Source organism: Podarcis bocagei (genome assembly GCF_964188305.1).
Source record: "Podarcis bocagei genome assembly, chromosome: 4".
NCBI lineage: Eukaryota > Metazoa > Chordata > Lepidosauria > Squamata > Lacertidae > Podarcis > Podarcis bocagei.
The window spans coordinates 7414724-7431729 of NC_138128.1; the positions used below are offsets into that span (position 1 = coordinate 7414724).

The window sequence follows — 17006 nt, forward strand, 5'->3', positions numbered from 1 at the left end:
TACTTTCACAATATCTTCCATGCCACTGGTTTGAAGCATGCTTATGAGAGGTGTGACAAAAACGTTGGGCTAAAAAGCAACTCTAACAGAGAGCTTACAAAATGCCTGTTAAAAATGAATTGCACAACACTATTGTAGACATACTTCCAACTCTTCAAAAGAAAAGAACTGTTGCTAACACAGATAAAGCATTTGCCTAGATAATTTCTGACAGTACCCAGTTCTTTTTGAGTACTCAGTAATACTTCACACAACAAAGCAGACCAAAGTACGAGATGGCTCAGTCGGTAGAGCAGGAGACTCTTAACCTTAGGGTCATGGGTTCGAGTGCCGCGTTGGGCAAAAGATCCCTGCATTGCAGGGCATAGAGCTCGAAGACCCTTGGGATCTCTTCCAACTGTATGATTATCTCTCTCTCTGTCTGTGGATTTTCACCTTTCTAGTCACACTTCTTTGAAGTCTCTCAGCCCCACTCACCTCACAGAGTGTTTGTTGTGGGGAAGGAAGGGAAAGGAGAATGCTAGCCGCTTTGAGACTCCTTCGGGTAGTGATAAAGCGGGATATCAAATCCAAACTCTTCTTCTTCTAAAGTATGCAATTCTTGTAAATCACCTGAAGTGTCAGAAAGCATCGCACAGGTAGCAAAACTTGGCTTAGTTACAAGCAGTGGTAAAAGCTAAATAATTGGTATAGGAACATGAGAGTGTCTTGTAAGAACCATGTGGTCTGAGCTTGGAGTAACTACATCAGACCTCTCTACCCAGTGAGCTTCTCAGTTGGCCTGAGGGAGAACAATAGGTCTGAAGTAAACCTGGCAGGACAGATTACTCCATGGTCTTAACCCCTTTCTGCATTGCTGATTTGGGCAGCTGACCAACGTTTTCCTTTCATTTTTTAAAATCAAGTTTTATTGAAATTTTATACGTAAGTCACAATAAAAATCATACTAAACTAAAAGGGAAAATAGAAAAAAAGATGAGGAAAGGAAGTAAAGAAAGAAAAGAAGAAAAGGATATTACAAAGTCCTCTATCAAGAGTAAATCTTCACCCTTATTCTGCACACAGAAAAGTGAGTCCTCCCAGTTCTCACTTAGGAGCTAGACCCTCTTACCCCGGCTTCTAGCCCTGGGCAATCCTCTCTGCCCTTCCCCTCACACAGGGTCCTGTTAGAATTCCTGCTCCGGGATTGCAGTCATGGGATTGCTGTCCTGACAACGGTTATGGGCCCACGGATCGGGGCCACAGACCCAGTGCCAGCAGAAGAAGAACCGGGGGCTGTTTTTATCTCGGTTGGAATCTCCTGGAACTGGCAGTGTGAGGCAAGCACCTTCAGAGACAGAAGGGAAAAAAGCTGCGAGGAGACAGACTGTGAGTAAAGCCTGTGCTTGAAAATGACAGTAAAGGCAGGCCGGACTGTTTTGTGCCAAAGCCAGCGGCTCATGCACAGAAGAAGGCAAGAAGCCTTTGAAGTTCTTGCCAGGCAATTAAGGCCGGCAAAAGAAGGCTTGATTTATAGCCGTCTGATAAGGACAGTAAAAGGTTGTTCCAGCCTGAACTAAGCTGCAGAACAGACCTTTTGGAAGGGTAAAAACCAAGTCCTTTAGTTAAATAGAGGGAAGGGAAAAGTGGCCTGAAGCGGCAGGACTTTGGCAAGAATGTAGCCATGATTTATGTGTTACAAAGGGAGCACATATCCCGCTGCTTCTGAAGCATTTTCCTGAGAGGAGAATGGGAGTGGTAGAAGGCAAAAGTGGGATTCCTGCTGCGGCAAGACTTTGCCAAAACAATAGCTGTATGTGAAACTTCAGCTATGGGGAAGCGAACAATTTCCCCTGATGCTGCGTAGAAGTAGCAGACATGGACTTTAAGCAGATAGGATTCTTCTGATTCATTCCCTGTGAGTTTGGAAATGTGGGGGAGCAGTGTTTTGTTCCCAAAGCTGTACCAGCAGTTTGAGACACAATCTATGTCTAATGTTAGACCGTGTGTACGTTCAGCAGGAATTGAAGCTGTGTCACACGATGGACACTTCAAGATGGCGGAGGTGGCTGATTGGGATGCCAGAAAGGTTCAGAGGGCTAGATTTGCTGTTTCTGACACCCACATGCAGTGGGAGGCAATGGCTCAGCAGACTGCCAGAAGTCATGCCCTGAGGGAAAGCTGATACAGTATCTCAGGGAGGCATCATGGATGAGAAGACGCTGAGCTGTTTTCTTGAATGCACGAGGGGGGTGTTTCCTGTTCCGGGGGGAGGACTGTCCAGAACGGAAGGAGAAGAAGGGGATCTGGCTACGATGTCATCCCAAGCATCACTGCAACCAGCAGGTGGCACTGCTAAGGTCGAAGCAGTGGAAAGTTGTTCATGTGAGAAGTTTGGACAGCTTCCAGAAGTCAGGGAGGCTTGCAGCATTTCTGACAGGCGACATGAAGCAAGGCCAGAGATGCAGAACTTCAGCACAAATTTGGTGACCGGCTGTTCCAGTGCAGAGGTGCAAGAATCTTTTGTGCTAGATTCTGAGGTGGAGGCACACCTTTGTGGAAGATGGAACTGGTTCACCACGTGTATGCCACAGAACGATCCGATCCACTAGTTGAGTGGAGATTCCTTGGAGGTGCACAGCACCTGGACCGTGGAACTGAAAAGCTGTAACGTTGTGATGTCTAACGTGTTTTTCATTCCAGATTGAGAAGCCCAGCTGATGCAGCGTGGCTGTTCTGTTTATGGCAACAAACAGAACGCAACCATCCAGAAGAACGAAAATGACATTATAAATGGCTTGCTCTTACTAGGTTGTGATGTTAACATAGGTGGTGGTGGGAAGGTTGGAGAGACATGTGATGTTATATCTGATAACCATTCTTTTCATGCAGGATGTGTGCATGGGGCTCCCAGTACCTGACACGAAGATGGTCAGGTGTACCAGTGCTCAGGACAAAGCAAAAGGGGGAGGCAATATGGGTATCTTGCAAAGGCACCCTATTGGTGATGATGACAATGACAAGGCAAACCCAGAAAAAGCCAAGATGCCAATGGATGGATCTGACATGTGGGTTCCAAAGTCACAGAGCAATACACTCGGCAAGCATCGTTTGCAAGGCCTTTCCCTGGATTCAGACAGAGTTTCTGATGGGAACTGTGGCAAGATAAACCCGGAAAAAGCCAGGATGCCAAATGGATGGGTCTGACATGAGGCAGGAAGGAAAGATTCTTCTTGGGGCAAGGCTTGTACATAGTACTGAGGCCTGATGCCAAGCTGATTTTACTCACTGGGGATGTTGAGTGCAGTGCAGAATGGGAAGAAAATAAGGGTATTTTCCAAGGCTACCCCACTGTGGAAGGCTCTGATACAGAGTCTGCTGCTGATGCTAACACTGAAGTAAGTTCCACTGATACAGTGGGGGAGATGCGCCAGGTGCGCAGATCAGGAGGAGCTACAAAGGGTGAAATGCCCACCAGGTATGCTCAGGAGTTTGCTAACACAGCTGTTGCAGATTTAGCTGTGGTTAGTGGCTTGATGCAGGTCTAGGAATCTGAAGTCTTGAAAGGGGCACAGGGTTTGTCCTCAAGGGACGGGAAACCACGCCCAAAGGCTGTAAGGGTAGACACTGTTTCCTTGGAGAAGGAAGCTGGACCACGTCCAGAGGCCGTGTGTGCCAACACTGATTCCTCAGAGAGGAACGTGGCTAGGGTTCTAGTCCCAACAAAGCCAGGTGTGAGACTTCCTGATAGTCAGAAGGGCTATGACGCCAAGACTAGTCAGAAGTGCAAGACGGTAAGGGCCAAGGCCAATCCAGTTGCAGGTAGTTCCAAGGGTGGAACAGGTGATACAGGGGTATACTGTGTGTATGACATCTCTATGGTTGCTGCAGTTACACTGATGACTGCAACACAGTGCATGAATTGGGGGAGGATGTTAGAATTCCTGATCCGTGACTGCAGTCATGGGACTGTTGTCTTTCACATGGCGGTGTATGTTTTCACTCCAGAGTGGGAAGTGACGGAGACAGGATGTTTGTGTTACAGTGTTCTGTGAAGTGGGACTATTGTCCTTTGTTCATTCTCTTTGCTGTCTGATGCTAGAGAGAGAGGGAGCCATGTTGCAGTGATAGGGAACTTCAAATTACAGAACAAAACATAAGTATAACAAGAAGAAAGGAAGGTTAGCACTGACCAGGCTAGGAAATTGATAGCAGCTTTGATGTTTTCCCTAGCCTAACTATTTCTAGTTTCCCAAAGGGTTATGTGGAATGTTTACAGCAACAAAGCAATGAACACTGGAAAGTAAATTATTGCTCACTTACTGCCTTCTTCATATCTCCTCTTCAGGGGCTCGCATTTGTTTGGGAATGCAGCTGGTAAAGATCGAAATCTTCATCTTCCTGACCAGCCTGCTGAGGGCATTCAGTTTTCAGCTGCCAGAAGGAGTCAAAGAACTCAATCAAGAGGCTACAATAGGGGTTACAACACATCCCCATCCTTATAAACTCTGTGCAGTTCCCCGCTGCAACACATAAGAAAATAGGAAAATAGAAACCAGAGGCCTTTCTCCTGGGCATGGTCGGCCAATTGGTGCTAAAGAAGGATAGAACTTTTTTTATGTACGCTACAACAGCAGCAAGAATACTTATTGCAAAGTATTGGAAGACACAAGACCTACCCACCTTGGAAGAATTAACAGACGAAGCTGATTGACTGTATGGGACTGGCAGAAATGACGGGCAGAATCCGTGACCAGGGAGAAGAGTCGGCAGAAGAAAATTGGAAAAAATTTAAGGACTATCTACAAAAAAAAAAAAAAAGGAATGTTGAATGATGTTGGATTGAACTTAAGGGGTTTCAAGCTGTAATTATGATAAAATGATTTTCTTTTTGTAAGTAAGAATTTAAAGCTATAACAATTTAAGAGGTTGAGATAAGGATTTGCTGTATAAACAATTCAAACTGGGTATACAAGAAGGGGAGGTATGAGGAGGTCGGGGAAACAAGTTACAAGAAAATAAGTTGTGAAATTTATGTGTTTTAAATATTTTTATGTTGGTTTTTTCTTTTTGTTTGTTAAAAATTGGAAACTTTAATAAATATCATTAAAAAAAAGAAAACAGGAAAATATTAGGGGCTGCACCCCTGCTTCCTGCACTCGGTGACCCCTTGGCCACTCCTGATACATGAACCCCCTAGCATTTCCCCTTCTCTTCCCATCTCATCCCATGCAACTACTGAGGTCTCTTTTCACCTTCGCAGCTCCATTTCTGAAGCCACTTCTCTCTTATCTTCTGCAGCTCTGCTTTGCATCCATTTCCCCCTTCACCCCATCTCCTCCTTTTCTTCAGGCCCTTTCATGCCCCTGCTTTCATCTTCATCCCTCTCCCAATGCCTCCTTACTCCCTCCTTTTTGACAACTTCCTTTGCATCCCCATTCTTACTCTTGCTCCCTTTTCTCCTCCCCCTCCCCCTCCCCCTTACTTTTATCAAATCTCCCTAACATACACATTCCCACATCTCCTCCTCTCTCCCTCTTCTGCAGCCTCCTTACAACACCACTCCCCATGCTGAGAAATGTTATTGTATCTTTAAGATGAGTAGACTCCTAAGAGGAAGACTGTCAGCTTCTCCAGTTGAAGAATGTTAAGTTTCTTTGATGGATACTGTACATGTGTGCTTGTTAATAAAATATCTCTTCTAAATCAGTAAGTTGAACCCGGAACTTCATGTTGAGGACCACACAAGGTATCAGGAGTGAAATACATTGTGTGGAGGCACTATGGAATATTTGAAGGCTTCACATCCTTTATCACAGTTAAAGAATGGGAGAAGTTTAAAACAGATGTTCCCCTGACTTCCACTCTCCTTTCCTTCAGTGACAGAAGTTTGGGTAAAATGGAGATGGAGGAAAGCTGAGGCTTTAAAATGTAGCAGACCCTAGAATAATGGAGGGATGGAAGAACACTGAGCAAAATAGTAAAGGGTAAAGGGGCCCCTGACCATTAGGTCTAGTCTTGACTGACTCTGGGGTTGCGGCGCTCATCTCGTTTTATTGGCCGAGGAAGCCGGCGTACAGCTTCCGGGTTATGTGGCCATCAGGACTAAGCCACTTCTGGCGAACCAGAGCAGCGCACGGAAACGCCATTTACCTTCCTGAGCAGTAGCTACTTATCTACTTGCACTTTGATGTGCTTTGAACTGCTAGGCTGGCAGGAGCTGGGACCGAGCAACGGGAGCTCACCCTGTCACAGGGATTCAAACCGCTGACCTTCTGATCGGCAAGTCCTAGGCTCTGTGCTTTAACCCACAGTGCCACCCATGTCCCATACTGAACAAAATAACCAGTGCTTATTTTCTAAAAAAAAATAAAAATGTTTATGGGTACTCTCATTTTGACTCAAGAAAATTGGGAAAAATCAATACAGTAAATGGGCAAAAGTACAAAGAATCAGAAAATGTTTAGGAGTATGCATACCTCTGCATCCCCCGAGGAAAAAATAATAATTTAATATTTCATAGAAGCATAGAATCATAGAATCATAGAGTTGGAAGAGACCACAAGGGCCATCGAGTCCAACCCCCTGCCAAGCAGGAAACACCATCAGAGCACTCCTGACATATGGTTGTCAAGCCTCTGCTTAAAGACCTCCAAAGTAGGAGACTCCACCAAACTCCTTGGCAGCAAATTCCACTGTCGAACAGCTCTTACTGTCAGGAAGTTCTTCCTAATGTTTAGGTGGAATCTTCTTTCTTGTAGTTTGGATACATTGCTCCGTGCCCGCTTCTCTGGAGCAGCAGAAAACAACCTTTCTCCCTTCTCTATGTGACATCCTTTTATATATTTGAACATGGCTTAACCTCTTACCCCTTAACCTCCTCTTCTCCAGGCTAAACATGCCCAGCTCCCTTAGCCATTCCTCATAAGGCATCGTTTCCAGGCCTTTGACCATTTTGGTTGCCCTCCTCTGGACACGTTCCAGTTTGTCAGTGTCCTCCTTGAATTGTGGTGCCCAGAACTGGACACAGTACTCCAGGTGAGGTCTGACCAGAGCAGAATACAGTGGCACTATTACTTCCCTTGATCTAGATGCTATACTCCTATTGATGCAGCCCAGAATTGCATTGGCTTTTTTAGCTGCCACGTCACACTGTTGGCTCATGTCAAGTTTGTGGTCAACCAAGACTCCTAGATCCTTTTCACATGTACTGCTCTCAAGCCAGGTGTCCCCCATCTTGTATTTGTGCCTCTCATCCCCCCCCCCAAGTGCAATACTTTACATTTCTCCCTGTTAAAATTCATCTTGTTTGTTTTTGCCCAGTTCTCTAATTTGTCAAGGTCGTTTTGAAGTGTGATCCTGTCCTCTGGGGTGTTAGCCACCCCTCCCAGTTTGGTGTCATCTGCAAATTTGATCAGGATGCCCTTGAGTCCATCATCCAAGTCGTTGATAAAGATGTTGAATAAGACCGGGCCCAAGACAGAACCCTGTGGTACCCCACTAGTCACTCTTCTCCAGGATGAAGAGGAACCATTGATGAGCACCCTTTGGGTTCGGTCAGTCAGCCAGTTACAAATCCACTGAGTGGTAGCATAGTCAAGACCGCATTTTACCAGCTTCTTTACAAGAATATCATGGGGCACCTTGTCAAATGCCTTGCTGAAATCAAGGTAGGCTACATCCACTGCGTTCCCTTCATCTACCAGGCTTGTAATTCTGTCAAAAAACGAGATCAGGTTAGTCTGACATGACTTATTTTTCAGAAATCCATGCTGACTATTGGTGATCACAGCATTCCTTTCTAGGTGATCACAGACTGTTCGCTTAATGATCTGCTCCAGAATCTTCTCTGGTATTGATGTCAGACTGACTGGGCGGTAATTATTTGGGTCCTCTCTTTTCCCCTTTTTGAAAATAGGGACAATATTTGCCCTCCTCCAGTCTGCCGGGACTTCGCCTGTTCTCCAGGAATTCTCAAAGATGACTGCCAGTGGTTCTGAGATCACATCTGCCAGTTCTTTTAATACTCTTGGATGCAGTTCATCTGGCCCTGGAGACTTGAATACATCTAAACTAGCCAAGTATTCTTGTATTATCTCCTTAGTTATTCTGGGCTGTGTTTCCTTTGCTGAATCATTTGCTCCAAATTCTTCAGGTCGGGCATTGTTTTCTTTATCGGAGAAGACTGAGGCAAAGAAGGCATTGAGGAGTTCAGCCCTTTCTGTGTCCCCTGTTTGCATTTCACCATCTTCTCCTCTGAGTGACCCCACTGTTTCTTTGTTCTTCCTTTTGCTACGAACATACCCATAAAAGCCTTTTTTGTTGCTTTTAACCTCTCTAGCAAGCCTGAGTTCATTCTGTGCTTTAGCTTTTCTGACTTTGTGTCTACACGTGCTGGCTATTTGTTTGAATTCCTCTTTGGTGGTTTCCCTCCTTTTCCATTTTTTGTACACATCCTTTTTAAATCTTAACTCAGTTAAAAGTTCTTTAGATAGCCACCCTGGCTTCTTTAAGCACCTTCCATGTTTCCGTCTCATTGATATTGCCTGACGTTGTGCTTTTACTATCTCCCTCTTAACAAACTCCCAGCCATCATGAACTCCCTTTCCTTTTAGTATTACTGTCCATGGGATCTCACCCAGCACTTCCCTAAGTTTTATGAAGTCGGCTTTCTTAAAGTCAAGAAATTGAGTCCTAGTATGCTTGGCTGCTCCTTTCCGCTGTATAGTAAACTTCAGAAGAGCATGATCACTCGCGCCTAATGATCCTTCCACTTCTACCCCACTAACCAGATCATCAACATTGGTTAGGACCAGATCTAAAATGGATGTTCCTCTTGTTGCTTCTCCCACGTTCTGGACAATGAAGTTGTCTGCAAGTCCAGTGAGGAATCTGTTTGACCTTAAGCTCTTGGCTGAGTTTGACGTCCAACAAATATCCGGGTAATTGAAGTCCCCCATTACTACTATCTCCCTTCCTTTTGCATGCTTGGCCATCTGTTCCAGGAAGGCATCATGTATGTCCTCCGTTTGGCTTGGGGATCTATAGTAAACTCCCACAATGAGATCTCTGTTATTCTTCTCTCCCTTAATTTTGACCCAAATGCTCTCACTTTGGCTTTGAGGTTCTAAATCTTGGATCTCTTCACAGGTATACACATCCCTGACATATAACGCCACTCCTCCTCCTTTCTTGTCTGGTCTATTTCTCTGAAATAGATTGTATCCCCCCATTATTACATTCCAATCGTGGGACTTATCCCACCAGGTTTCAGTGATGCCTATTATGTCATATTTAGTTTGCTGTACCAAGAGCTCAAGCACATCTTGTTTATTTCCCATGCTTTGTGCATTAGTGTACAGACATTGAAGTCCATTAACCATCTGGCTGTGTTTCAGGGCTGCCTTCAGATTTCTTCTAAAAGTTGGATAATATAATAATAATAATAATAATAATAATAATAATAATAATAATAATAATAATAATAATTTATTATTTATACCCCGCCCATCTGGCTGGGTTTCCCCAGCCACTCTGGGCGGCTTCCAAAAGAATATTAAAATACTATGGTACATCAAACATTAAAAGCTTCCCTAAACAGGGCTGCCTTCAGATGTCTTCTAAAAGTCTGGTAGTTGTTTATTTCCTTGACAACTGATGGGAGGGTATTCCACAGGGCGGGCACCACTACCGAGAAGGCCCTCTGCCTGGTTCCCTGTAACCTCACTTCTTGCAGCGTTTTCTCTCTCTCTCTCTCTCTCTCTCTCTCTCTCTCTCTCTGTGTGTGTATGTGTGTGTGTAGTAACATAGAGAAACAGCAGAGATGGGCTTATAAGCAACCACCCAAAAGCTAACAAAACAGAAGAATGAAATGGAAAGTGAAGGATGAAATGGTGGAGCTGGAGGCAACAGATGGTGTAATGAGGAAGTCCTTCAGAAAAGGTGTCTGGAGGATTGAAACAGTCAGATGGTGGAGTTGTGATGTTGGAGGAGTGGAATAAGTCATGGATCAGGGGTCGGCAATCTTTTTCAGCAGAGGGCCAGTCCACTGTCCCTCAGACTATATTTTGAAGGGAAAAAAATAATGAAAGAATTCCTATGCCCCATAAATAACCCAGAGATGCATGTTAAATAAAAGGACACATTCTACTCATGTAAAAACACGCTGATTCCAGGACCATCCGTGGGCCGGATTAGAACATGATTGGGCCGGCTCTGGCTCCCGGGCCTTAGTTTGCCTACACATGCCATGGATGAAGAGAAAAAGGAGTCTGCGCACAACTTGGAGTGAATTCAGAGAGGAAAGCTATCAAACCTCTGGAACTTTCCTTGGAAAAAGAATGGAAGAAGTGTAATTGGAAGGGCTATTTCCCCAAAAAATCAGTATGGAAAATCACAGCAAACACAACAGGTTCAGGTTGTACCCCACAGAGCAGGAGAACAACAAGCTTGCTCCCTCTTCCATGGGATATTTCTAGGTGGCTCTCATATCTCTTCTCAGTCTCCTCTTCTCCAGGCTAAGGATGGGCAGATATTTCTATCTTGGCCTGTGACCCTTTAAGCAGAAATGCTAGAAAAGGGCCCTGAAATTTTAAGCATGCAAAGACTCTATGCCTCTTTCCTTATGTTCCGCTCCCAATCAGTCTATCATTTCGAACATATACAGTTGGGTGGGTGGGTGGGAGGGAAGAGTGAATTTAGAGTATAAGCTGTCGTGCCAGAACCCTCTCTTGGGCTCAGGGGAGAGGAACATTTTGCATTGATGAATTTATATGTAAACAATGCTTGTTGTTTAACTGTTGCCATCCTGAGAAGTAAAGATTTATCTTCAACTATTTGAGTAAGGCTCTTTTATTATCACAAATAGCTAACAACGGTTATGGGCTCAGTCATGCCCCACAAGTGGTGCTAGAAAACGGCAAGGAAATTTTGAAGTCAATCCCAAAACCAGCAACTTAAACTCAGCACTGTACAGGATGTTTATACAGATTTACCCCTTGATCCATGTCTGTTGAACTTCCTGGCACAACTTTGTTTCAAAGTTCAGTTCATTAAATTTTACTTCTTCTTTTTTTACATTTCATTAAATGTTTGCTTTTTTCCCAAAAAGGACTTTCATTGGTGAAATTTTCCAAGTGAAATATTTCTCTGCAAGGAGGGAGGAAATGGGGAAAAAACTCCCTATTGTCTCTTTGCTCACAAATCCTGCCTCAAGGGCAGTGGCGTAGCGTGGGTTGTCAGCACCCGGGGCAAGGCAAGTAATTTGCGCCCCCTAACCCGTGGATTTTAGCACTTGAGTGCGAGCGCGCGCCCCCCAAGATGTTGCGCCCGGCCCCCCCTGCACCCCCACGCTACGCCGCTGCTTCAGGCCCCCCAATAAAACATTTGAGGGGGCCAGTCCCCCAGTTGATGGGCATTGCCAATGTGATCAACTATGCAGGGCGGGGTTTACTTGCCTCCCCCCCCCCAATATCATACTGTATTCACGTTGGCACCCCTGATGAACTCAGCGGGGCTTACTTCTGCCCCGTAAGCCTTTGCACCTCCGCGTCTCCTTTCCTCTCTATATGTAAGAGGGTGAAGGTCAGGCTGGCAGCGCAAATAAGGGCCCCGCTGCTGAAGGCCTCGCCCGCCACGACCTCCTGGTCCACGGGCAGGGCAAGAAAGTGCCTTTTCCTTGGGGGGGGGGAGTCTTAAATTTCAAAGCATTATTATTATTATGAATATGTAATGTGCGTGGTTTCTCTACCTCCACCGACGACTCGCCACGTGCGGGCTCCCTTCACCTCCCCGTCCCCTCAAGGGAATGGAAAAACGACGTGAGGAAAAGCGACGCGGCGGGACAGCCAGCGAGGTTCTCCTCAGAGCCTTTTCCCGCCCCCCCCCTCGCAAGACAGCCCTGAAGCCGAGCGCGGAGTGAGGGGCGGGGCCCGGCGGAGTCTCGCTGCCCCCCAACGCCTCTCGAGGCGGCATGAGGGGCGCCGCGTCAAGGGCGCCCGCGGGCGCAGCGGCGGCTCCTGTCAGGGCACGAGGCGGGCCCGGTGCCTCTCCCCCACCCACCCCGTCCGCCCACCCATATCCCGCTCAGGAGGGGCCGGTGGGCTGGCGAGCGCCTCACGCCAGCAGCACCAGAGAGGGAGAGAAGTCCGTCTCCCGCCACCGCCGCCTCTTCATCCCCAGCAGCAACTTCCCTGCCCGGCTCCCCGCCGCCGCCGCCTCCTTCTCTCCCTGCTTTGCAGTAGCAGCCGCCGCCGCCGCCACCGCTCCTCCTCTCCTCCCGGGGACGATGCTCTGGCTCCTCAGCGGCAGCTCCCGAGCCGTGTCCCCGCGGCGCCTCCGCTCCCTCGGGCTCCCCTTGGCTCCCCTTCGCCGCCTAGCTCCTGCTGCACCACCTGGGGGCAGTGCCCATGGCCGGGGCTTCCTCCTTCCCGAGACATGGGGCTCTGCTATAGCCTGCGCCCGAGGCTCTTCGGCGACTCCGGAGGCGGCGAGCGCCCCCCCAGATGTTGCGCCCGGTGCGGCCGGCACCCCTGGCACCCCCCACGCTACGCCACTGCTCAAGGGCTCATTTAAGATATCGATAGGGTCAGCCTGTTGTGGTTGTGAGCACCCTGTTGCAAGAGTTAATAAAGATCAGGCTTACTAGCTGCTTTGTTTCTCAATATTCTCTGGTTTGCCTCTGTTATTTTTCTCCTACCGAAAGAGAGCCTACAAAAGGACTCTATATATTAGCTCTTAGGTACCCCATAAGGGAAAAGGAACCAGTTTTGTTCTTATAACAGAAGACAGGGAAGTGGAAAAACTAAGTGGTGTCTCAGTGCTTTTCACAAGGAGAGCAGTAACTGCTGCTTTTTTAATCCTTTAGTCACAGGATTCAGTCTTTCAAGAGGCAGGTTGTTGGCCTCCTCTAACTATTCAGTTTCTGGATCAGTACTCTGGCTTTCCCCCTCCTGTATGCACATGCAGTGGTATCTTGGGTTACAGACGCTTCAGGTTACAGATGCTTCAGGTTACAGCCACCACTAACCCAGAAATAGTACCTCGGGTTAAGAACTTTGCTTCAGGATGAGAACAGAAATCATGCTCTGGCAGCACGGCGGCAGCAGGAGGCCCTATTAGCTAAAGTGGTTCTTCAGGTTAAGAACAGTTTCAGGTTAAGAGTGGCCCTCCAGAATGAATTAAGTTCCCGAGGTACCACTGTACATAGTTACAGTTCAAATGTCTTCAGGGGAGGGGGAGTTCTGACTGCTTGCTTAGGGCATCTTGAGAGCTTTTCTAAACACAATTCTGGGCTCAGAACCCTCCCCTCCATCCCTTTGATGCTTCTCATGGAGAGAAAGCTAAGGGTGTAACAAAAAGCTGGCTACTTCCAAAAAAACCCTCACACATCTGTTTTGGCAATGGAACTTCCCTGTATGAAGTTTACAATGCATTTAACTGAAACACTTATTTGATGTGTATTGATCCAATCCTGCTTTGCAGGGTAGGACTCAATCCAGTGGCTTCATGTTACAAGAAAGAAGATTCTGAAATAAACGCACAGAAAAAATTTCTGACAGCAAGAGCTGTTTGACAGTGTAACAGTCCCCCTTGGAACGGTCTCCCCAAAAGCTGGATACTTCCCAAAAAACTCATGCAGCTGTTTTTACACTGGATTTTTATAGAAAAGCCTCTGGTTTTTTAAATAAAAGTTATTTTAAACTTTTTTTTATGTATGCAACAACAGCTGCACAAATGCTGTTAGCCCAGAGTTAGAAAGAAGATAAAGTCCCTAATAGAGAAGAATGCCAAATTAAACTGTTGGACTATGCCGAAATGGGAAAATTGACTGCAAAGCTCAGCAACCAAGAAGACCAAAACTTCAATACGGAATTGGAAAAATGTATAATTTATCTTGGAGACTACTGTAAGCAGTCGAAAAGATTAGCAGGATTGCAATAACACTTGTAATGTAACGAGAACTATGGAGACAATGGAGTTATAAAAAACATTGTTGTTGTTGTTTAGTCGTTTAGTCGTGTCCGACTCTTCGTGACCCCATGGACCAGAGCACGCCAGGCACTCCTGTCTTCCACTGCCTCCCGCAATTTGGTCAGACTCATGTTTGTAGCTTCGAGAACACCGTCCAACCATCTCGTCCTCTGTCGTCCCCTTCTCCTTGTGCCCTCCATCTTTCCCAACATCAGGGTCTTTTCCAGGGAGTCTTCTCTTCTCATGAGGTGGCCAAAGTATTGGAGCCTCAGCTTCACAATCTGTCCTTCCAGTGAGCACTCAGGGCTGATTTCCTTAAGAATGGATACGTTTGATCTTCTTGCAGTCCATGGGACTCTCAAGAGTCTCCTCCAGCACCATTATTCAAAAGCATCAATTCTTCGGTGATCAGCCTTCTTGATGGTCCAGCTCTCACTTCCATACATCACTACTGGGAAAACCAAGGCTTTAACTATACGGACCTTTGTTGGTAAGGTGATGTCTCTGCTTTTTAAGATGCTGTCTAGGTTTGCCATCGCCTTTCTCCCAAGGAGCAGGTGTCTTTTAATTTCGTAGCTACTGTCACCATCTGCAGTGATCATTGAGCCCAAGAAAGTAAAATCTCTCACTGCCTCCATTTCTTGCCCTTCTATTTGCCAGGAGGTGATGGGACCAGTGGCCATGATCTTCGTTTTTTTGATGTTGAGCTTCAGATCATATTTTGCGCTCTCCTCTTTCACCCTCATTAAAAGGTTCTTTAATTCCTCCTCACTTTCTGCCATCAAGGTTGTGTCATCTGCATATCTGAGGTTGTTGATATTCCTTCCGGCGATCTTAATTCCGGCTTGGGATTCATCCAGTCCAGCCTTTCGCATGATGAATTCTGCATATAAGTTAAATAAGCAGGGAGACAATATACAGCCTTGCCGTACTCCTTTCCCATTTTTGAATCAATCAGTTGTTCCATATCCAGTTCTAACTGTAGCTTCTTGTCCCACATAGAGATTTCTCAGGAGACAGATGAGGTGATCAGGCACTCCCATTTCTTTAAGAACTTGCCATAGTTTGCTGTGGTCGACACAGTCAAAGGCTTTTGCATAGTCAATGAAGCAGAAGTAGATGTCTTTCTGGAACTCTCTAGCTTTCTCCATAATCCAGCGCATGTTTGCAATTTGGTCTCTGGTTCCTCTGCCTCTTCTAATTCCAGCTTGCACTTCTGGGAGTTCTCTGTCCACATACTGCTTGAGCCTTCCTTGTAGAATTTTAAGCATAACCTTGCTAGTGTGTGAAATGAGTGTGATTGTGCGGTAGTTGGAGCATTCTTTAGCATTGCCCTTCTTTGGGATTGGGATGTAGACTGATCTTCTCCAATCCTATTGCCACTGCTGAGTTTTCCAAACTTGCTCGCATATTGAGTGTAGCACCTTAACAGCATCATCTTTTAAAATTTTAAATAGTTCAGCTGGAATACCATCACTTCCACTGACCTTGTTATTTGCAGTGCTTTCTAAGGCCCATTTGACTTCACTCTCCAGGATGTCTGGCTCAAGGTCAGCAACCACACTACCTGGGGTGTACGAGACATCCATATCTTTCTGGTATAATTCCTCTGTGTATTCTTGCCACCTCTTCTTGATGTCTTCTGCTTCTGTTAGGTCCTTACCACTTTTGTCCTTTATTATGGTAATCTTTGAATGAAATGTTCCTTTCATATCTCCAATTTTCTTGAACAGATCTCTGGTTCTTCCCATTCTGTTGTTTTCCTCTATTTCTTTGCATTGCTTGTTTAAGAAGGCCTTCTTGTCTCTCCTTGCTATTTTTTGGAAATCTGCATTCAATTTCCTGTATCTTTCTCTATCTCCATCGCATTTTGCTTGCCTTCTCTCCCCCGCTATTTGGAAGGAAGAACCGGTAAGCCACTCCAGTATCCCTGCTGAGAAAACTCCATGGACAAAGACAACAGGCATATAAAAAACATGGATTACAGATAAAGATGCAGTAGAAAAGGTTTAATAACAGAACCCATGGAGGGGAAGGTGGAAAGTCCAGAGATTTGGAGGAATCTTAATTGTGGATGTGTGTTGCGGTATTACTATAATTTTATATTGGTAAAACCATGTAAAAATTATTTTAAAAGAAAAAGAAAAAAGGATAGTGAAAGTCAGGGGAACGTCTATTTTAAGCTTCTCCCTCTTTCATTTCTTAGCTGTGATAAAGGATGTGAAGCCTTCAAATATTCCATAGTGCCTCCACACAACCTATTTCACTCCTGATACCTGGTGTGGTCCTCAACATGAAGTTCTGGGTTCAATGTACTGATTTAGAAGAGATATTTTATTAACAAGCATACACGTACAGTATCCATCAAAGGAACTTAACCTTCTTCAACTGGACAAACTGACAGTCCTGCTCTTAGTAGTCTACTCATCTTAAAGATACAATAACATAGCATGGAGTGTGTGTTGAAAGGGGGCTACAGAAGCAGGAGAGAGAAGGAGGTGTGTGAATGTGTGTGTAAGGGAGATTTGAGGAAAGTAGAGGGGAGGGGGAAAGGGTGTGAGAGTAAGAATGGGGATGCAAAGGAAGTTGTCAAAAAGGAGGGAGTAAGGAGGCATGGGGATATGGATGAAGATGAAAACAGGGGCATGAAAGGACCTGAAGAAATGGCGAAGATGGGGTGAAGGGGGAAATGGACGCAAAGCAGAGCTGCAGAAGATAAGAGAGAATTGGCTTCAGAAAAAGAGACCTCAGTAGTTGCATGGGATGAGATGGGAAGGGAAGGGAAGGGGAAATGCTAGGGGGTTCATGTGTCAGGAGTGGCCAAGGGGTGGAGGAAGCAGGGGTGGAGCCCCTAATATTTTCCTATTTTCTTATGTATTGCAGCGGGGAACAGCACAGAGTTTATAAGGATGGGGATGTGTTGAGGTCCCTATTGTAGACTCTTGATTGAGCTCTTTGACTCCTTCTGGCAGCTGAAAACTGAAGTTCTATCCTTCTTTAGCACCAATTGGCCGACCATGCCCAGGACAAAGGCCTCTGGTTTCTATTTTCCTATT

The 17006-nt window shown here is 45.8% G+C and overlaps 2 protein-coding genes across 2 annotated transcripts in view; both read left to right on the top strand.

Moving 5' to 3' along the window:
* Positions 1-4524, top strand: part of LOC308584980 (cytochrome P450 2J2-like) — a 29651-nt gene extending 25127 nt beyond the window's left edge. The window contains exon 9 of the mRNA XM_081190395.1: positions 4328-4524. Within this exon, the coding sequence (XP_081046521.1) occupies positions 4328-4515 (188 nt within the window). The 3' untranslated portion in view covers positions 4516-4524. The remainder of the gene's footprint in view (positions 1-4327) is intronic.
* LOC308585057 (cytochrome P450 2J5-like) overlaps positions 1-9804 on the top strand; it is a 92914-nt gene extending 83110 nt beyond the window's left edge. Inside the window, exon 7 of the mRNA XM_081190579.1 lies at positions 9782-9804. Coding sequence (XP_081046705.1) covers positions 9782-9789 — 8 coding nt within the window. The 3' untranslated portion in view covers positions 9790-9804. The remainder of the gene's footprint in view (positions 1-9781) is intronic.
* The last annotated feature ends 7202 nt before the right edge of the window (positions 9805-17006 follow it).